The sequence below is a fragment of the Bos indicus x Bos taurus genome, chromosome 2, assembly GCF_003369695.1.
Source record: "Bos indicus x Bos taurus breed Angus x Brahman F1 hybrid chromosome 2, Bos_hybrid_MaternalHap_v2.0, whole genome shotgun sequence".
Taxonomy (NCBI): Eukaryota; Metazoa; Chordata; class Mammalia; order Artiodactyla; family Bovidae; genus Bos; species Bos indicus x Bos taurus.
Genome location: NC_040077.1, coordinates 34,664,920 through 34,687,219, shown reverse-complemented (window position 1 = coordinate 34,687,219; position 22,300 = coordinate 34,664,920). Strand labels below are relative to the sequence as shown.

Here is a 22,300-nt window from a genome sequence, read left to right as displayed (position 1 = left end):
GAGAGGGCGAGGGTGGGATGATTTGGGAGAATGGCATTGAAACATGTAAATTATCACATGTGAAATGAATCGCCAGTCCAGGTTTGATGCATAATACAGGGTGCTCGGGGCTGGTGCACTGGGATGACCCAGAGGGATGGTATGGGGAGGGAGGTGGGTGGGGGGTTCAGGATAGGGAGCACGTGTACACCCGTGGTGGATTCATGTCAATGTATGGCAAAACCACTACAATATTGTAAAGTAATTAGCCTCCAATTAAAATAAATAAATTTATATTAAAAAAAAATTGAATGGTTTTGCCGGTAACAATTCTGCTACCTAGTGATGATCTTATTCCCAGAAGTTATCAATACTTACCTCATTCACTGGAATTTGTTTAATATCCGGATATATTCTGTCAGGTTATGAACCTTAATTTTAAAGCCTGAAGTTGAAGACAAAGATAGTAGATTAAATGAGGATTACTTTATCTTTCTCCACTTTGTTTTTGCTAGGCTAGCATTCAACCTCTTGGATCAGAGACCTTTAGATACATGGGCTTTTTTGGTTTTTAGAAGTCTAACATCTGCTGTCAAAATTCTGAGTAAGTCTTATACTGGTAGAAATAGTAGCTCTAGCATACATAAGCACTTAAGAAATGATTGTTTTAGCAAAATATCTATATGGTTTAATAATACACATTATTATAGGAAAATAGTAATTAAAAGTAACTTAAAATACTGTTTTGTTTTTTGACTCTTGGAATAAAAGAGTTCAGACTTTTTCCTAGTTATATTTAAATTCTGTTTTTAAGAAATATAAACTGGGTGACTTAGGGTTTCTTAATGATATAGAAATAATTGTTCTAAATAGAAGTTATTTTTCTTCTAGTCAGTTGTGTGTGATTATTTGTTATGGTCATTTGAGTAAGAATAGAGCTTTTATTTTCAGTTCATGGTAGAAAGTCAAGTTCAGAACTTATGGTTACTAGAGGAAAGGATGGGGGAAGGTATAGTTAGGGAGTTTGCGTGGACATTTACACACTACTATATTTTAAATGGATAACCAACAAGGAATTGCTCTTGAACTCTGCCCAATATTTTGTGGCATCCTGGATGGGAGGGAAGTTTGGGAGAGAATGGATACATATATATAACGGCTGAGTCCCTTCACTGTTCACCTGAAACTATCACAACATTGTTTGTTAATCGGCTATACCCCCGTACAGAACAAAAAATTAAAAAAAAAAAGAAAATCTGGTTTAGCCCTAGATTAGCAAATTCTTAATCAGACATCTTATTATTTAAATCCTTGGTTTCATCTCCATGTGCTGTACACAAAGTTGCTACTCAAATATATTAATCATTATGGCTTAAGAATAAAATATTTTCTTATCATAAAATAATAGGAGTTTATATTATAAAAATTGCATTAACAAGGAAAATAGATATGTATAATTCCACCTATGATGAGCATTGTGGAAAATTTTTGTGTGTTGCAGAAAATAATTACTATTCAGTCCTTCTGATGAAGAGTTTTTAAAATCTGGTGAAATTTTTCTTACTTAAAACAAACTATCTTAATAGTTTTGTCATTATCTTTTAACCTTTCTTCATTTGTAACCTCCTACTCAATCTGGGGTCCACTGATATATGATTTCATTACTTTAGGAAATATGTATAGTCACTCAAAAAACAGTATCAACAGCTTTTCCTACAGAAGAGCTTCTTGAACTTTTTTTTTCTTCCATGTATTAGTTGGAGAATCCCCCACCCCTCTTTCACTGAGACTTGTAAAGCAAAAGGGTATGTTCTTGGGCTACTTTGGTTTAGATTAATTCTTTTTAAAGTTCTTTAGTTTCCTCTCGGAGAAATGATACAAAAATACACAGGGAGGGAGATGGGAGGGGGTTCAGCTGGGAGGGGACATGTGTATACCTGCAGCTGATTCGTGCTGATGTGTGGCAGAGGCTAACACAATACTGTAGAGCAGTTGTCCTCCAATAATTGTATTTTGTCCTATACTTCTCAATATTATACAATTATAATCTTTGATAATTATTAGTTACTCAAAAATACATTCTTTCCCTGTTATTTTTGTTGGGAAATAATAGAAAGATACTTTATTTGTAACAATGTGTGATATCTAAGGTTTTCACAATTAAAATATTGCAAGTATTTGTCTGCCAAATTCTTCTTAAGTCAGCAATGACCTAAAATGCTGAATTTTTTTGTTAGTGCATAATGTAGTTTCACTAAGAGATCAATTTTGATGTCATCTTACCTGTTTTTAGTGACCCCAGGTATTCAGAGCAGGATACCAAGTACCTTATTAGCATCATCTTGTTTGAATTTTGTCTCCTGTCGGTTTCTGGGAATAAAGTGAATTGGTTCAAAGTGTCAAAATCTGGCTGAACTGATTGGAGTCCACCTTGGACTAGTCTGTATAAGAAGTTAGCGTCTTATGTGAGTGTCTTAATGTCCATCAGACTTGCAGCATTGCAGACTGTACTTTATGCCAGTAGCCAGGTGTAGGCAGTGATACTGGGCTGGGGAAATCTTTCTTACCGGCCCAGGAATCCAAGGCATTCAGTGCAAAACCTGGCTAGCAGCCCGAGTGAGTAGGAGCCATGTGACTCTGGTGAGTTGGAGTGTGCAATTGCCTCCTGCTTCAGAGCTACCTGATCCGAATACTAAGCAGAGCGAGTGCCGGGCTGAGTGTAAGACACTGAAGACACTGCAGAGAAAGGTGCTTATTCCAGAGGCGTTACAGAACATGGAGATTAAAGACCAGGGAGCTCAAATGGAGCCGCTGCTGCCTACGGTAAGAGATAACCTGCTGTCACGTAGATTAACAGCGTTTGCAGCAAAACCTGTCAGGCAAGCGGTTTGCAGGCTAGGTTCAGCGAGTGTACTTTTGGGGTGGTGGATAGCTCCCACGACATATGGACAGGGGTCTCCTCCCATCTTGGGTGACTGAAATGCATAATACGAAGCACATGATTTTTTTTCCCCCTTCTCAACATGGATGCACGACGGTGATGAAATGTCTCATGTTTGCTGCTGTTTGAAGAGATGGCTAGGTTTAGCAGCAGGGGCAGCTGTGTATCTCTTTTCCCTGTCTGTTACTGCCTGTCTGTCTGTTAGGCTGTGCAGTCAAGCCCCTGCTAAGAAGCCCTCATTTAATCATTTTTCTTCTGTGATAAATTTCCTCCCCATGCCTCATCCCTCTGCCAGTGAGGTGAGGGAATCTGCTGCTGTTATAGCTCTAGAGATTTAGTCTCTGCAGAAAAGAGGGAAAAGGAAAACAGAAGGATCGTGTATGTGTGTGTGTGTGCGTGTGTGCGTGCGTGCTGTCAGTTTCTCTCAAAGGGAAATGTGTCATGGTTCACATACAAAGAAGGTATGCATTTTGGGGGTCAGGCACACGATTCAGTTTTGAATATCTGAAATGTCCCTGAACTGTCATTTAGAAATCGCCTGTTTATCTCTAGGTCACAGGCTGCCTCCCTGGATCTGATTCCTGGGTGAGCAGTTGATTTGCCTCTCCTCTCCACAATCTTTGGCTGGCTCACAGACTTTGTAGTTCTTCAGGCAACATCCTTTCTCAGTCTAGAGCAGCTGATGTTGCTGTGTTCAAGGGAAAAAAAAGAAAATAAAAACAACAGTATTATTTTCTTGAGGCAACAGAGATGCCACGCGCTAGCTTCCAGCCATCTATCAGCGCTGTCACGGCTCAGGGCAGCAGAAATCTCCTCCCTGCACCAAACCAGGCCGAGGGGCTGTTCTCAGCTCTCTGTTACTCAGGTTGGTGACCCACCTTGCAGACTTGGGACTGGCAGCAAGCTGTCCATTTCTGAGCCCATTCCTAGTCTTTGAACACATCTTTCAATCAAATAATTCCCCAGGGGGAGTGAGTAAATTCTGGGCCACTGTATATTTAGGGCCTTACCTCTCCTGCCGGGCTCAAAATCTGCAAAAGATTCCAGTTTGCATCCCGGAATTGGCTGTGGTTACTGAGCATGCCCAGTTCTCCTCAGGACACCAGTCTTGGGCAGGGAGGGAGCTGGGAGATGAGAGTAATGCAGGGGTCACCACTAAGAATGGAGCCTAGATATAAGGCAGGGGAATGTCAAAGAGGGGGAAAAAGGAAAGCTTGCCAATTAGCCTGCCTGCTTAAAATAGAGATATTTCTTTACAGATCAAAGTGGAGTTATTTTACAAAAATGAGACTAAAAGGCTTATCTGTATTTCCAAACTTGAATAGATACATAAATTAGGATTCTGTGGATATTCAGAATAAAGGGTATCAAGAATGTCAGAGAATGATTGTACCCTGTATGAGAGAGAGGAACTAAACACAGGAATTGGGGAATGGAGTTTTAAGGAAGATTAAGATATAGGGGAAGAACCTTTTTTTTTTTTTTTTTAAGTGGGAAAAGGGTTTGGAAGTTGTCCTAGAAAAGCAGGCTGAAGTCAGTTTGATGTGGTATATGAATTGTTCCAGGTGGGAAATATTTAAAGGGTTTAGGACCAAATGAGGATTAACTGGAAAAATTTAGAAGATGATGACATTATTGGGCTAGATGGACAAACAGTTTGTGACTTAAAAGAGTAGAGAAAATACAAGTTTAACTAGAAGAGGTCTGCAGTAAGTGAAAGTGCATTTCATGTGGATTATGCCCAGCACAAAATTGTTACAAAAGTTAATAGCAAGAGAGAATCATCTTAGCAGTTCATTATAAGGAAAATAAGCATGAGAGGCTAGAAATCTTATTGAATTATTGGCCTACTTTTATATCTGTATAGTATTTTCAACCTCTTCAATTGCTTTTATGACCTCTCTGCCTCAAATAATCATGTTGAGTAAAGCAGATTTTACTGTCTTAATTTTACATATAAGGAATAAAGACACAGGTAGTTTGAAACACATGTTTAAGGTCATATTAGTGATGAAACCAGAACTACAACATAGGTCTTTTAAATCTAGTTCAGAAAATAAAGCTTTTTAAAAAAAAATATATTATTAACCAGACCTATAATAGTTGGACACTGGGCTGGAGTTTTTATACTTGGAAGAAAAAGGAAGAGATAGTTTGGGGCTCTGTTTTAGAAAATTAATCAGATGACTTTGCAAATAATTATGTGAGAGGCAGTATGACATAGTATTTTAAAACACAGTCTTACAGGTTCCAGCACTGCTACTTACATGCTATATAATTTTGGAAGACAGATTTAAGTCTTAGTTTCATCAACTGAAAAATGGGAAGGTGATGGTACTTTTCTCTTGTGTTTTGTGATTAACAAATGAAATAATCTATGGGAAATGGCTGGCATTTAGTTCTAAGTAAAAGCTGCTGTTATCATTGTTGATGGAAGTACAGATGAGATAAATTCTAGGTTTAAGGCTTTTGTAACATATGGCTTATCAGGACTATCTGCTCAGAAGGAAAAGTGGGGAAATGGAACCCTGGCAAACACCGTACAATGGAGGTGGAAGGTGGAGTTTTTAGTTAGAGCTATGGAAACTTCGCAGCAGAAAGGCATTAAAAGCCAAGATTAGATATGGGAAAGCAGCAGTCAGAGGTAGGCAGAGAAGTAAGAGAGAGAGAAAAACAATAAGAATGGATAAGAATGCAAATGCCTGAATATAGTAATTCTGACAAGTGAAAGGGTAGAATACATTCTTCTTAAGCCTCCAACTTTTACTTTAATTTAGTATATATAGAGTACATCTTCAGACTTTGTGTGAAGGAGGCCCTGCCATGTCCCCTTTTCTCTTAGTCCTTCCAAGCGAGTGTCAGAGATTATTTTCTTCTGTTGCACCAGACATTGTTGCGTTTGTAGGCCCTAGATACCCTAAGGTTAGGACATTCAACTCTCATAGGCTCAGAATTGAGTCTGGTTTTCATAGCACCTGACTGTTATTTCTGAAGCAATAGAACAAACTGAGGTTCAGAAGATTCATTAACTTATTAAATTCCTGTGTACTGTGCTTAGTTGCTCAGTCATGTCCTACTCTTTTTGACCCTATGGACTGTAGCCCACCAGGCTCCTCTGTCCTTGAGGATTCTCCAGGCAAGAATACTGGAGTGGGTTGCCATGCCCTCCTCCAGGGGATCTTCCCAACCCAGGGATGGAACCCAGGTCTCCTGCATTGCAGTTGGATTTTTTTACCAGCTGAGTTACCAGGGAAGCCCATTAAATGCTTAATATTGGCCAACCATGTTCTTGGTGGTGGGGGTAAAGCAATGAGCAAGACAGACAAATGCCCTGTGCACATGGACCTCACAATCTAGCTAATCTAGAGTAGAGATAAGACTCCATTTAACTTTTTGAGAAACTGCTGTTTTGTCTTCAATATTTAATCATAGTTGTAAGCTCTTTGATATGAGTATATATAGAAACTCTATGTAATAGTAATGATGGTGGCATTACTTTAGAGGATGGAATTAATCTTCTAAAAGTATGAACCAAATAAAAAAGTATGAACCAGTTTATTGCACATCACTTTCAATTTTCTATTGACAGCGCTGAATTTGTTTTAGGGGTAAATAATTGGATAATCTTTAAATTATAGGCTACAGAGGAGGCTTCTAGGTGAATCTTTTTATAACAGGTATTTCTATTTTATACCTTTAATCTTAGATGATATGTAGTGGTCCATGTTAGATCCCTTCGAAAATTCAGATGTCCCAAAAGGAACTTAATTTAAGTTAAACTTACTTATAAAACTGCCTTGAGTTATGCCACTAGAATAAAGATTGCTTTTTTAAAGGTAATGTACTATAGCATAGCAGAAAAGGCAATGGCACCCCACTCCAGTAGTCTTACCTGGAAAGTCCCATGGACGGAGGAGCCTGGTGGGCTGCAGTCCATGCGGTCTCGAAGAATCAGACACGACTGAGCAACTTCACCTTCACTTTTCGCTTTCATATATTGGAGAAGGAAATGGCAACCCACCCCAGTGTTCTTGCCTGGTGAATCCCAGGGATGGGGGAACCTGGTGGGCTGCTGTCTATGGGGTCGCATAGAATTGGACACGACTGAAGCAGCTTAGCAGCAGCAGCAGCATAACATAGATGGTAGAGTTTAGTACCATTTAGAATATTAATTCCAGATTTCCAAATGGGCCAGTATATTGAATTGTTTTATTTGTGAAAAAATATTATGAAAACATTTTATATTATTATCTTAAGGAAAAGAAAAATGGAACTTAAATGTCAAAGTAACAAAAAGAGCAACTTAGGTTAACTAAGTTATATTGATGTTTCTATTTTATTATAATTTAGATTATATGAACTTAAAGAAAATGTATCATTACACATGGTAATACATAGGAAGCAAGAAATACAGTATAAGAAATTAATTTTCTTACAAGAATTTTCACTTTCATGACTCACTTTCATGGTGAGTGAATATAGAAATAAATTATATGTATAGGATGCTAAGATAGGTAATGAGTTGTTGTTGGTCAGTCGCTCAGTCATGTCCAGTTCTTTGTGACCCCATGGACTGCAGCATGCCAGGCTTCCCTGTCCTTCACCATCTTCTGGAGCTTGCTCAAACTAATGTTCATCGACTTGGTGATGTCATCCAACCATCTCATCCTCTGTTGTCCTCTTCTTCTCCTGCCTTCAATCTTTCCCAGCATCAAGATCTTTTCCAATGGGTCAGTTCTTTGCATCAGCTGTAAGTATTGGAGCTTTAGCTTCAGTATCAGTCCTTCCAATGAATATTCACAGTTGATTTGCTTTAGGGTTGACTGATTTGATCTCCTTGCGGTCTAAGGGACTCCGAAGAGTCTTCTCCACTACCATAATGCGAAGGCATCAATTCTTCGGTGCTCAGCTTTCTTTATAGTCCAACTGTCACATCCATACATGACTACTGGAAAAACCATAGCCTTGACTAGATGGACCTTTGTTGGCAAAGTATTATCTCTGCTTTTTAATATGCTGTCTAGGTTGGTCATGACTTTCCTTCCAAGGAGCAAGCGTCTTTTAATTTCATGGCTGTGATCACCATCTGCAGTGATTTTGGAGCCCCAAAAAATAAAGTCTGACACTGTTTCCACTGTTTCCCCATCTATTTCCCATGAAGTGATGGATTCAGATGCTATGATCTTAGTTTTCTGAATGTTGAGCTTTAAGCCAACTTTTTCACTCTCCTCTTTCACTTTCACTTTCATCAAGAGGCTTTTGAGTTCCTCTTCACTTTCTGCCATAAGGGTGGTATCATCTGCATATCTGAGGTTATTGATATTTCTCCCGGCAATCTTGATTCTAGCTTGTGCGTCCTCCAGCCCAGCGTTTCTCATGATGTACTCTGCAGAGAAGTTAAACAAGCAGGGTGACAATATACAGCCTTGACATACTCCTTTTCCTATTTGAACCAGTCTGTTGTTCCATGTCCAGTTCTAACTGTTGCTCCCTGACCTGCATACAGGTTTCTCAAGAAGCAGGTCAGGTGGTCTGGTATTCCCATCTCTTTCAGAATTTTCCACAGTTTATTGTGATCCACACAGTCAAAGGCTTTGGCATAGTCAATAAAGCAGAAGTAGATGTTTTTCTAGAATTCTCTTGCTTTTTCAATGATCCAGTGGATGTTGTCAATTTGACCTCTGGTTCCTCTGCTTTTTCTAAAACCAGCTTGAACATCTGGCAGTTCATGGTTCATGTACTGCTGAACCTGGCTTGGAGAATTTTGAGCATTACTTTACTAGCATGTGAGATGAGTGCAATTTATTTTTAATTGGCTTTAATTTAAAAGAATTGAATGAATTTTTAGTTAGATGCAATATTTTAAAATCCTAGCTCAGTTTTTAGCTATATGAATCTGGGTAACTTATTCAATCTGTTTTAGCATCAGTTTCTCATCCATCAAGGCTAGATAAAATTAGCAACCTATCAAGAGAATCATAAAGACTAGAGATGTTTGTGCTTAGCACAAGCCTGAGACAGTACCTATTAATATTATTACTTCACAAAGATTGTCTAATTATCATCATCATTTCAATTCAGCACTCATTTGTTTGTGCTAGAATAGGACAGTGGAAAGAATGATGAACTGAGAGTCAAGAAATGAGAACTCTAGACCAAGCTCTGCCATTAACTAGTATAAGTGCCTGCCCTTAAATATATGTGCTTATCTCTTTGATTTTCAGCTTCATCTGTAAATTAAGTTAGTTTAAAATTCTAGTCTCCAATTGATTGCTACGGTCCTTTTCTGACCAAAACGTATCTTATTTCAAGCAGTAAATGTATTATATATTAGTTATTCCCTTTTTCTAAATAAGAGCAATAAATCTCAAGGCGTATCTTAGACAATTCTTTAAATAGGAAGGATATACTAGAACTTTAATTTACATTTATCTAAAAATAAGTAAGATGTAACTAATGTTTACTATATAGATTGAAAGTAGTATCTTCACAAAAAGCCAAATGATCAAGTGGCATGTATCCTATGAGATATGAGAAAGGAAGAGTGGAATTTTCTGTGCATAGAAAATGGGTTGAGAATGGCACCCACAAGTTTCCATTTACTTGAAGCATCTTACAATGCACTGCAGTCTATACCCAGTTTAGACTTCTGAAATAACCATCATCCTAAGGTTAGAAAGTAATGACACATTGGAGGTATGATTATTTTTCTGCCAGGCTCTCTTGACTATTTGAGTTCTAGATGAAGGTTCAGATATTTTGTAATCCTCCATCATAAACTATCCCACTTCTTTATCTGATTGCAGTATTTTCAACATAAAATTAATACTTGCAGGCTTTTAGATTATACCATTCATTAGTACTAGGTCAAGAAGCGTGAGTTAGAACCAGACATGGAACAAAAGACTGGTTCAAACTGGGGAAAGGAGTACATCAAGGCTGTGTACTGTCACTCGGCTTATTAAACTTCTATGCATAGTACATCATACAAAATGCCAGGCTAAATGAAACACAAGCTGGAATCAAGATTGCCGGGAGAAATAGCGGTAACCTCAGATATGCAGATGACACCACCCTTTTGGCAGAAAGCAAAGAGGAACTAAAGAGCCTCTTGATGAAGGTGAAAGAGGACAGTGAAAAAGCTGGCTTAAAACTCAACGTTCAAAAAATGACTATGATGGCATCAAAGAGCTGACTCATTTGAAAAGACCCTGATGCTGGGAAAGATTGAAGGCGGGAGGAGAAGGGGACGACAGGATGAGATGGTTGAATGGCATCACCAACTCAATGGACATGAGTTTGAGTAGGCTCTGGGAGTTGGTGATGGACAGGGAGGCCTAGTGTGCTGTAGTCCATGGGATCACAAAGAGTTGAACAAGACTGAGTGACTGAACTGAACTGAAAAATAAATAAAAATCAGAATCCCATTATAAAGTGAGCTTTAATATCTACATCTTCAAAAATCAAAGTGCTGTGAAACAAGGTGCTATAAAGTGTAAGGCATTGTAGGTTACATATTGCAGGATTCCATTTATTGAAATGTCTGTAATAGGCACATTCTTAGAGACTAAAGTGGATTAATGTTTTCCAGGGCTTAGGGTGTAGCAGAGAACTGAGAACTAAGTGCTCTGGGGTTTCTTTTGGAGTGATGGGAGTGTTCTGGAAGTAGTTAGTGGTGATGGTTGCACAACATTGTGAAAGTACTGGACACCACTGAATTGTACATGGCAAAATGGTCAATTTTATGTAAGAAAATCACAAAATAATTAAGTTATTGTTTACTCATTATCACTAACAGGGAGAAGGTTGATTTAGACAATGCTTGTATTATTCATATTTATACAAATCAATGAAAGGGCAAATAAGATACTCATGAAAATTAAAAATAACTTCATGTATACACGCACACCCAGTCTGTACCATAAAATTTGTTCTCTTTGTGAATATAATGTTGAGGTTGGCCATGGTTTCAGCGAACTATTTGTAGAGATCTTCTGAAATATATATTCAAAGCTGAGTTAAGAAAGTATATAGAGAGGAAGAGAAGTATTTAACTTGGGTAAAATTGTTATTTCTTATCCAAATCACCTTTCTAAATTTCTCTTGATACTCTTTAAACTTTACCATAAGGAAAATCGAAGCAACTAAGCTTCTGAGAAGCTACTTTTTCCATTAAAGGTCACTTTGTTTTACTAATATTTTTAGGGTCATTGTTGGTCTAGTTTCATAAAATACTATGTTACTATATGGTAGGGTTATAGTTAATGTTAAAAGAAATTTCCAGACTATTTTTCAATGAGATTGTGCCATTTTACAGTTTTGGTTTTTCCACACTTTTACTAACACTTTTTTTTTGAATACCCATTCTGAGTTAATTTTTATGTATGGTATGAGATAAAAGTTGCTATTTTTTGTTTTTGCTTTTTAAAAAAAAAAGATATCTAATTTCCCCTGCATCATTTGTTGAAAACACCTCCTTTCTCCACTGAATTTTCTTGGCAGCTTTGTTGAAATTAAATCGATAATAAGGTTATTTTTTTGGACTCTGATTCTGTTCTGTTGATGTACACACATAAGTCAAGTGAAGTCGCTCAGTCGTGTCCGACTCTTTGCGACCCCATGGACTGTAGCCCACCAGGCTCCTCTGTCCATGGGATTTTCCAGACAAGAGTACTGGAGTGGGTTGCCATTTCCTTTGCATATCTTCACCTTAATACCACTGTCTGATTATTGAAGCTTTCTAATAATATTTAAAATCAAGTGGTATAAATATTTCACTTTTGTTCTTTTTCTAAGTTGTTTTGGCTATTCTAGATACTTTACATTTCCATATAAATTTTAGGGCCTGCTTGTTGACTGCTATGAAAAGCCTGCAAGGGTCTTAATAGGAATTGCTTTGAATTTGTAGATCAATTTGAAAATTGCTATCTTGACAATATTGAGTCTTCCAAATGTGAACTGTCTCTACATTTTTAGATCTTTAATTTCTTGTGGCAGTGTTTCCTAGTTTTGTCTTGTGAGAATTTTTATGCAGTGTATCAAGGATGACATAAAAATTCCTAAGGTGCCATTTGTACAGACGTTTCTATATTAAGCTTAGACCCAATTCCAAATAGTTCAGAACTCCAGGGGTTTTCTCAGGGGCCTAAATGGAGTTTAATATATGGACTCAGTGTGATAGAGTGAGAATGTATTGTAGCCAAGGATTCTGTTTAGTTTTGATTTAATGATAAAGACCTTACATTATCAGTAGCCTCAAAACTTGCTCATTCATCATGAAAATTGTGCTCTAAAAATCTAATAAGCAAGTTTTTAAAGAATTTTCTCATTCCATATTGAATGTGTTAGGTTGCTGGAGTGCCTCCAGTATTTATTTGTACTTCTGCTTCTTGCTTACCCTGAGAAACCAAAATTATTTAGAGATTGCTATTGCTTCCTAATGGCTTTTTTCCCTTTTTGACACATGAGGGTTTGATATCAAAGATGATGACCTAATCAAATTCCAGAAAGCAAATGCCATAAAAAGTAGTTAGATATATAACAACTACTGTAAAACATAGCTTTGTTTATGAAGCATATTTGATTATTGTTATATTTGTACTGCTTCTTTCATAAGTACAGTGGGCATAAATACAATGGTGATTTTTTGTTGATATTTAAGCTGCTCTGGTAATAAGCTTGTTCAAACTCATTTTGATTTGCTTGGAAACAAGAATATGATTAAAAAATGAAAAAGAAATATAGACAACAAGACATAAACCTAATATATAATATGATTATAATTTGAGTGCATGCTGTACACTTTGTTTTATTAACAAATAACTTCACAGTATAATGCCTGTCCAAAAATCTGATTTTTATGTAATCCCACAGAGCACTTCTGGTAGATATAAAATTTTGGTATTTTTTTCTGCTAAGCAAAAGGATTATTGAAAACCCTAAACTCAAAGACCACTTGCATCAGAATCATCAGGAGGACTCATTAAAAATGCAAGTTCTGGGCCTTATTCAAACTTATAGCTTAGAATATCAAAGGGATGGTGCCAGTAAACAAAGAATTTAAAGAACTCTCCAGGTGATCCTTATGAATATGGAAGCTTGGGAATCTTTACCTAAACAAACAAACAAAAAAAATTCTTTGAATTATTTTTCCTGTGGGAATGAATGGTAGAAGACAAAAGCTTGCAATAAAATAGAGCTGTTTTTTAATTTTAATTTTTATTTATTTATTTTTTAAATTTAATTTAATTTTATTTTTTAACTTTACAATATTGTATTGGTTTTGCCATATATCAACATGCATCCGCCACAGGTATACATGTGTTCCCCATCCTGAACCCTCCTCCCTCCTCCTGCCCTGTACCATCCCTCTGGGTTGTCCCAGTGCACCAGCCTCAAGCATCCAGTATTGTGCATATACTAACGCATATATATGGAATTTAGAAAGATGGTAACAATAACCCTGTATACGAGACAGCCAAAGAGACACTGATGTATATCATATATGTTTTTTAAAATAAGTCATAATGGATTAGAAAAGTAAGTTCTTAGTGCTTGTTTTACTCGTTTAGCATTTAGTACATATTACGTATCACTTTGCAATTTCTATATGTATGTAAAACTATTTTTACTTATATATAAATACACATACATGTAACTTGTTTCCTCAATTAGAGTGTAGGTTCCTAAAAGTAGAGTCTACTTTAGATACTTTTGTGCCGCTTTCACAAAGCTAAGTGCAGGAAAGTCCTTCTTAAATGTCTCTTGGGTTATTAGGCAGCAACAGTAGTAGACATCAACTGTCAAGAACTGAAACTCTGAAGACAGACAGTTCTAACTGTTCTAATTTGTAGGTATGACAGCATTGGCAAGTTGCCTAGTGGTTCAGAGCCTCCCTTTACTTATCTATAAAATAGGGATGATAACAATAATAGCATCTGTCTCATGGGCTTGTGAGAATAAATGAATTACGTACATATTACGTACATAATTGTGTACCCATACATATATATTTGCATGTATAAATATTATGCACTCATATTATGTTCCCATGTATATATATTTGTAAATATGTTATACTTTTTTTGAGTAATGACAAATAGTGATTATTGTTGTTATTAGCTTAATTTTTTTCCTTTGAAAATAATTATATTGAAGATTTTTATAACTAATATGCACAATTCATTCAATCAGTGATTCAATAATGCTTATAAAATAACTTTATTCATTTAACAGTAATAAGATGTGTGCCAGTAATATAATCTTGGAAGTATAATAAAATATATTTTTCCTAATTATAAAATTAATATATTTTAGGGTAGTTTAGAAAGCATAGAAAAATAAATACAAAAGGAAACATTCATTTTACTATTTTTTAGCTCTTTGAGATTATTTTATACCTAAAGAATAATTGCAGAAACAGTACAAAGAGTTCCTGAATACCTTTCATCTATGTTGCCATGCTAATACCTTACATAACTACAGTTATTAAGTCCAGGAAACTAACATTGGGACAATTCTATTAACTAAACCAAATATTTATTAGCGTATCACCAGTTTTTCCACTAATATCCTTTTTCTGTTCCAGGATTCCATTTTGTGTTTAGATATCATTTCTCTAATCATCTCCAATTTGTGAGGTACTGTCTTCCCTTGTCTTTCATAACTTTGACACTCTTGAGGTATACAGATTTTTTTTTTGGTAGATTATCTCTCAGTTTGTGCTTGTCTGCAGTTCTCCTAATTATCCTGAGGTCATGCATATTTTTTTGTTTAATATCACTGAAATGAAATGAACTGTTCCCAGTGCATCGTGTCAGGGGATAGATGATGTCTTATTACTAGGGATATTAACCTTGATGATAGAAGTGTTGGTTGGATTTTCCACTGTAGAGTTAAAAATTTCCCTTTGTAATAATATCTTTGGGGAGATACTTTGAGACTATGCAAATATCTTATTTCTCTTCAAACTTTTGCCTACTAATTTTAGCATTCATCAGTGAATATTTCCTGTGTATTACCTATTTATTACTTTATTTATTTGCTTAATAGTGACTTGCTATTTCTCTCATTCTTTCTGCATTTGGAAATTAGAATTTTTTTCCTGTAAGAAATAGCTGTCACTTTTTCTCCATTTATTTATTTATTTAATTGCTTAAATGGCAACTTGCTCCAATATTCTTGCCTGGGAAATCCCATGGACAGAGGAAACTTGCGGTCTGGAGTCCATGGAGTCACAAGAGTCGGCTATGACTAAGTGATTAAACAACACAAAGATATTTATTTTATTTTGTTTTATTTTATAGGCCATAATCCAGTACTCTAAGAATTAATTCATTTAGTTGCTCAAATGGTTTTATATTTGGAGATTAGGAACTCCTTTCATCTGACTTCCATCTTTTCAACATGCCCCCATTCTTTTTTGAGCATTTCCGTAGTATCTGGGACCGTAAGAGTTTCCAGGGTCAACCTTTATTTACCCTGTCTCAGACCCAGAATCAACTATTTCTTTAAGGAGCTACTAGGCTAAGTGTTAAGGATATTTATAAACACTGCCAATTTTTTTTTTCTGAAAAGATTATATAACCAGTTTTACCTTTCGCTTGAAGTTTCACTAGTGTTTTAAAAAGTGACAATTTGCCTAGTAAACTTTTTAACAACATAGCCTTTTGTATTCCGTTTCCAACTTTGTTTACTCTTATGTGGTGTTTTTCTATAAAGTAGGTTTCTTCATATGAGGAAACATTGAACTACTTGAAAAATCCCTCTGTTTAATTCACCTTACATAAGGTATTACCGAAATGCTGCATAAGTCGATTATTAACATCTGTTTTATACATGGCTCCTTTGTACAGCCTCAAGCCTGTCATTACGGATCTGTACTATGTACCATTTTGGCCGTGAGAATTTTCAGTCTGATAGAATGAAATGGTTCCTCTACTTTCTCAAAAACCACAGACATTATTTAAAAAAAATTTTTTTTAAAAGAATGAAGTTGAGATGAGTCCAGTTAATAAGGTGTTTCAGTGTCTTGTCGTTTTCCTCAGCCTTACTGTTTACTGGGCTTCCCAGGTCGTGCTAGTGGTAAAGAACCTGCTGCCAGTGCAGGACACATGAGAGACATGGGCTTGATCCTGGGGTGGGAAAGATCCCCAGGAGGATTAGTCTGTTACAGAATAGATACAGACACTCAGATCTTATTTGCTGTGTTAAGATGATTCTTATGGACAGTGGTTTCAATTTCATTGATCCTTAAGACGATGAGACTATCATTTTTATTTGAGCCATCTAGGATCTTTCATGTCATCAAAACCATGTTGAGGAAGTACTTGAAGATCCTGACTGATGACGAACTTGACAAAAGTGAAGTTTCTAGACCTTACTATCTGTTGTTATTTAAATAAAACATGATTTGGACTCTGAGCATAATTCTCTGATTTAATAATTCTTTTTATCTTATTAGTGGTTTGAAAAAAATTTGTTCATAAGAACTGGGGTTAGGATTAATCTTTTTTAAATCAAGTAATTTAGTAACAGTTGTACAACAGTAACTGTTGCACATTTGTCTTGGCATTGTTAGTAAAAAAGTACTTTCTATTTAGGTCTTTAACATAAATATCCATTATAAATGGTTATCATAAAAGCTTAATAATAATAATTTCTGAATATTAATTCTCTTAGCTTGGTATTAGAAGCTTAGAAAACAGTACCAGTCTAATAAAAGGTACTTGGAATCTCATACAGACCATTTCTGTAATGTAAGGTAATAAAAAATATTTTTTCAAATCCTTATGAGGACAAAAACACAGAAATGGTGAACTCTGATTTTGTCCATTCAAAAATCAATGATGCTTTCTCATAATTCAGGAAATTCTAACCCTAGCATATTCATTTAAAGCATATTGAGTCAGCCTTGAACCCAGCTTTAAAAAGATCAGCCTTACATGAACTCAATTTTAGTAGCTTATAATTTTGCTTGTTCCCCTTTTATGATTTAAAAACATTATTTCACTTCCCTTCACATCCTTAACCTTAACTATCTCTCTTACCTATATAATTCAGTACTCCTAGTCTGTCTCATCTAAATAAATTTCTCCCATTTTTGCAGATGATTGCATGGTCTAGCATAGGATGAAAAAAGGGCTTGTATCTTTGATTCTGCAGAATAATGTGTCTTGATGCAAAGTATCTAGTTAGCTCACAGTATCTAGTTAGCTCAATAGCTCTTGATTTCATATAGACCAAATATTTACCACCTAACTTCATGACTGCATTGAAACTTTTGACATTAGAATCAGTTTTTCTTGGAAAAATATACTTTCCTGATGTTTTTCTTGGTTCAGAAAATATCTTGAAGGAAGGAATGGAAAGCCTTCCAAAGTCTACTGAATCGCAGATTGTTTCATAAAATAAGAATTTGATGATGATGTTTCAGTAATTTATAAACACATGTTTATATTTATCTTGAAAGTACCTGCATATATAGAAAGCAAGAAGCAAGAGCACTTGACAAAGTGCAATTGAACTTAATATATAAATAGTTCATATTATTTAGTGAATCTGAAATTTCAATTAATTAATTTACATTAATTACTATTATAGGAGCCCTTATTTTGGGTGAGAATGGAGGAGTAAAGAAGTAGCTTTACTGTCTTTTAAGAAATGCAGCAAGGATTCTATTAATACCTCTCTGGGAGCTATCATGAAATGTTCCAATCATGGCCTTAAGAAATATTTTGCACTGCTTTGATCATGATGTCTTTGTGCAGATGATCTATGATAAAAGGAGAATAAGATCCATACAAATAAATGAGACTCAAAGATAATTAAAGTGATCTTTTTAAGTCAATAGTTTCAGTGTTCTGTGTTTTTTTGTGAGATGGTCAGTCAGGTACAGCCAAGAGAGGCTGAGTAAAATAAAATTTTCATCACTATCCAGTATTCGTCAAAGAAAAATAAACTCACAAACTAGAAAAATATATTTGTCAAAAATTTTTGAGGACTTTTGTACTACAATTTGAAATGACAGTAAGGTTAGAGTAAGATAAATATGGATGGATCTTAATCCATCTAACGCTTCACAATAAGTTATTAGGCATGTGAGAGTTAGAGACCATTTTATTTTCAAAGGTAATAATTTAATAATCAGAAGCAATTGAGGAGGACATTATGCTAAATGAAATAAACCAGATGCAGAAAGAGAAATGCTGCATGATCTCGCTTATATGTGGAATCTAAAATAGTCATAAAGAAGCAGTTAGTAAGAGAGTGGTTGACCAGGACTGGGGGAGACGGGGAAGTGGGAGGTGTTGGTCAAAGGGTACAATATTTCAGTTATGAAAAATAAATACTTTCTGGAGAGCCACTATATAAAAAGTGAACAGAAAATATATATTAAAAAAAGGTCAGGAGGAGCACTATTTTATAAAATTTGTCAATATTGAACAAAAGATATGATTGAAACTATGTGTCGGTTGATCAAGTATTAATAAATATATAAAGGGAAATTATGTCTGTGTTTGGAACAATATGATTACAAGTGACACAGTTATCTCTAAAAGAGTTTTTGTTCTATGTTCTTTTATAAGGTCATTTTTTACAATGGTCACCCACTCCAGTACTCTTACCTGGAAAATCCCCTGGATGGAGGAGCCTGGAAGGCTGCAGTCCATGGGGTCACTGAGGGTCGGACACGACTGAGTGACTTCACTTTCACTTTTCACTTTCATGCATTGGAGAAGGAAATGGCAGCCCACTCCAGTGTTCTTGCCTGGAGAATCCCAGGGACGGGGGAGCCTGGTGGGCTGCCATCTATGGGGTTGCACAGAGTCAGACACGACTGAAGTGACTTAGCAGCAGCAGCAGCCAGTTGTGGAAGAGACATGAGAGAGGCTTAGGAAAACCACGTTTATTATACTTAAAGGCCATAGACTAGAGAAGGCAATGGCACCCCACTCCAGTACTCTTGCCTGGAAAATCCCATGGACAGAGGAGCCTGGTTGGCTACAGTCCATGGGGTCGCTATGAGTCGGACATGACTGAGCAACTTCACTTTCACTTTTCACTTTCATGCAGTGGAGAAGGAAATGGCAACCCACTCCAGTGTTCTTGCCTGGAGAATCCCAGGGACAGAGGAGTCTTGTTGGGCTGCCGTCTATGGGGTCGCACAGAGTTGGACACGACTGACGTGATTTAGCAGCAGCAGCAGCAGGCCATAGACAGGTCATCCAGGTCAAGCGGAAGCCCGGGTCTTAGTCAGGTGGCAGAAGACAAAAGCGAGGAAAAAGTTGAGGCCAGGGCCTTTATTGGGATTTCTGCTGGAAAGGCAAGGTAGGGTAAGCAGTTTAGAACTGTCCAGTTTGAATACCTCTGGCAGGCTTTGTCTATTGGGGTGATCTCTAGTTGCCTGGTTACCTAGTCCTAGGATGATTTAGGTCAGGAGAAATATTGGCTTGGTTGTGTAAGTTTAACAAGGAAGAAGTTGAAGGTATAGACTTGGGTTTGGTTGGTTTGCATATGAAAGGCATGTTTATGGACAAGTCCTTAATTTTCTGTAGAATTTAGCTAGGCCTCAAAGGAGCAATCTCTCCTCCAGTCTTTAAGGTTCCAGATGCCATAGTAAAAATAGTACAAAAAATAAGAAAGTATATACAGTTACCATAATTGGTCTGATGATGAATAGATGTCAAATAGATAAATACAGATAAACACAGAACAAATGGATATCCTGTATTAATCTATAAATTCTCTTTAAAACAAAATAAAATAACTGTCAGGCCAGGGGTGACCAACCCACTTTATCTACATCCATTTGTGGGAAGGATTTTGGGAATTTCCCCAAAACCTTTTTATTTCTTAGTTTTATATGCTCCTCTGAAACTATGGACTTTGATGGAATTTTTATTAAAAATTGCAGATGTATCCGTAATATATTTTATATTATACAATCTCATGATATTACTTGCTCATAGCTAATGTATGTATGTGTATGTGTGTGTATTAGTATATATACTAATACATATATATGTGTATATATTGGAGAAGGAAATGGCAACCCACTCAAGTATTCTTTCCTGGGAAATTTCATGGACAGAGGAGCCTGGTGGGCTACAGTCCATGGAGTCACAAAGAGTGGGACATGACTGAGTACATAAACACACATGCACACAAATGTGTATAAATGTATACATATGACATCAGCAAAGAGAAATGTATAGGAAAGACAATGTATAGTTCTCATTAGCCTCACACTGATTTTTCTCTCTACTCTTTCGCAAATGGATTAGTGATTATTTAATGTTAGTCTGACTTCCTAATTACGTATTCCTTTCTGATAGCCATTAAAGTGGTTTGTTTTATGTAAATAAAGGTACAAGGGTTCACCTTTGATTATTTTGGAAAAGCCTGCATGAGAAAACACATTGTATTGTTTGGACTTTGATATATTTTCAGGAAGCTAAGATTTTTAAAAAATGTAATATTCCCAAGAATTTATTGTTGGCAGAACATTCAAGTTGAAACCAAGTAAAGGAATTTTGTATAAATCTGAGGGCCAGTCAAATAAAGACCAATGAACGTTTATCAAATGCTGAGAATGTATTGGAAACTTCTTGAATCTTGGTTCATTTTTGTTCTGCTGAATTATATACAAAACTCCATTTAATATTAGTAAGCATTTACCTATGAATGAAAGGAAAAGACTAAGAGTCATTACAGACAGCTTCTATACTGCACATGACTATTCTTGAATTAAATCAAGTTTTTATAAAAGTTTGACAGAATCTTAAATTTCCATTTAATATAATAGCTAACTAACTACAAAATTTAGTAATTGCCCAATGTTTTCTTTGACAATTTTAACTTCTAGTACTAGTGACAATTTTTTTGGGAAAGTCAATGGAATTCTGTGATCTATTTGTAATGTAGCTAAACATATAAATTGATTAAATTTCCAAAAGAGTAATTTTCAGAGTCAAGGTAGCAATGCATAAAAGCAAAGTATGTTATGGCTCATAATTAAAATTTAGAGTACTCTCTGTTTAGACTCCTTGGATTAATCCTATTAAAGTCTGGCTACATTTATTTGTGATGTTCTTCAACTTGAATTGTTAAAATTTGTTTTAAAAATTCCTTTAAATCAAATTGACTCTTAGGATACAAAAATTTCTCTTCCACTCATTTTTCCAGTTTAAATTTTGCATCACAAATATATGGGAACTGTTTTGATCTGTGAAGCAAAAACAAAAAAACTTCAGACTAAATTGATAATTTCCACACTATAATTTCAGGTACTGTGGAAGTCTTTATAGCTACACATTACAGCTCAGATTCATTCCTGTATAGACCATTGACTGATTTGAAATTTCTATGTGGGAATCTAAAGAGAACATATCTTCAAATGTCTAAATAAGTAAAAATATATTTTATAATCAGGACTACTGATTGTGCTCTGAAGTTTTAACCAGCAAATGATTTCTCCCTTGTAAATTAGTTGCTTCAAAATTAGACATAACCAATGTCACGATTTTTATCCTTGATATATTGACAAAAGCTTATGGCACGCCTAGCTACTATGATATAAAAACATTTCACATTTGTTGAATTTCTTCCTTTTGTCTGATGTATTATTTCTGGAATTTTCATTCTTTTTGGCAAGCAGAATTTTATGACAATGCAGTTTCTAAGATTTTCCTCATCTATTCATAATTCTAAAATAGATACTATTCTTGTAGACTGCATATCTTTTATGCTCAAAAATTTAGAACAGTCTTTTAAACATTCATCCTTTTTCTGGAATGATTATACAGAATCTTATTAATTGAAGACTGTTAACAAAATCTGTTCTGATTGTTCTCTCATTTGGAGAAATCAGATTACCCCAATTTAACTGGTTCCTTAGATGTCATTGTAACCACATAGTTAGCTATATTTACATGCCTGTCATGTTTAATAGTGTTGTAATTCTTCAAACAATTGAACAAAATAATTTCAAGTGTTTTAAAGTCTGTCAGAGTTACTGTCAAGAAACACTCATTTTCATGTCCAAATTAGAGGTGATTAAACCATGAACAATTTGAAACATTGATAATCAAGAAGATAGTCCAAATCAATGTACAAGCCTTATTTTTATGTACATGATTATAATTGAATTTTTGATGTTGTGTTTGATCAACAGTTTAAAGCATTTAATACAAAGCAATTTAAAGTTCTCAACTAGTGTAGATATCCACCAAAATTTGAAATTAATTTTGCAGCCAACTTAGAATATATGTATAAATTGTTTTGTTTAAGGAAAAAACTCTTGGAAAAAGGGGTGAGCGCAACATAGTTACCAGAGTGATTAGTTATCTAATAAGTTTCTATCAGCAAAAAAGGAAACCT

General features: G+C 35.6%; 1 protein-coding gene across 5 annotated transcripts in view; it reads left to right on the top strand.

Moving 5' to 3' along the window:
• Positions 1-2,554: 2,554 nt before the first annotated feature.
• The window catches only part of SLC4A10 (solute carrier family 4 member 10), a 343,332-nt gene continuing 323,586 nt past the window's right edge, over positions 2,555-22,300 (top strand). Inside the window, exon 1 of one of the 5 annotated variants that reach the window (XM_027559338.1) lies at positions 2,555-2,802. Coding sequence is in view for 4 of the 5 variants with exons in the window: in XM_027559409.1 (XP_027415210.1) it covers positions 2,755-2,802 (48 nt within the window). In the remaining variant the exon portion in view is untranslated. The remainder of the gene's footprint in view (positions 2,803-22,300) is intronic. The other 4 variants (XM_027559409.1, XM_027559355.1, XM_027559373.1 and 1 more) reach the window with 4 other exon arrangements.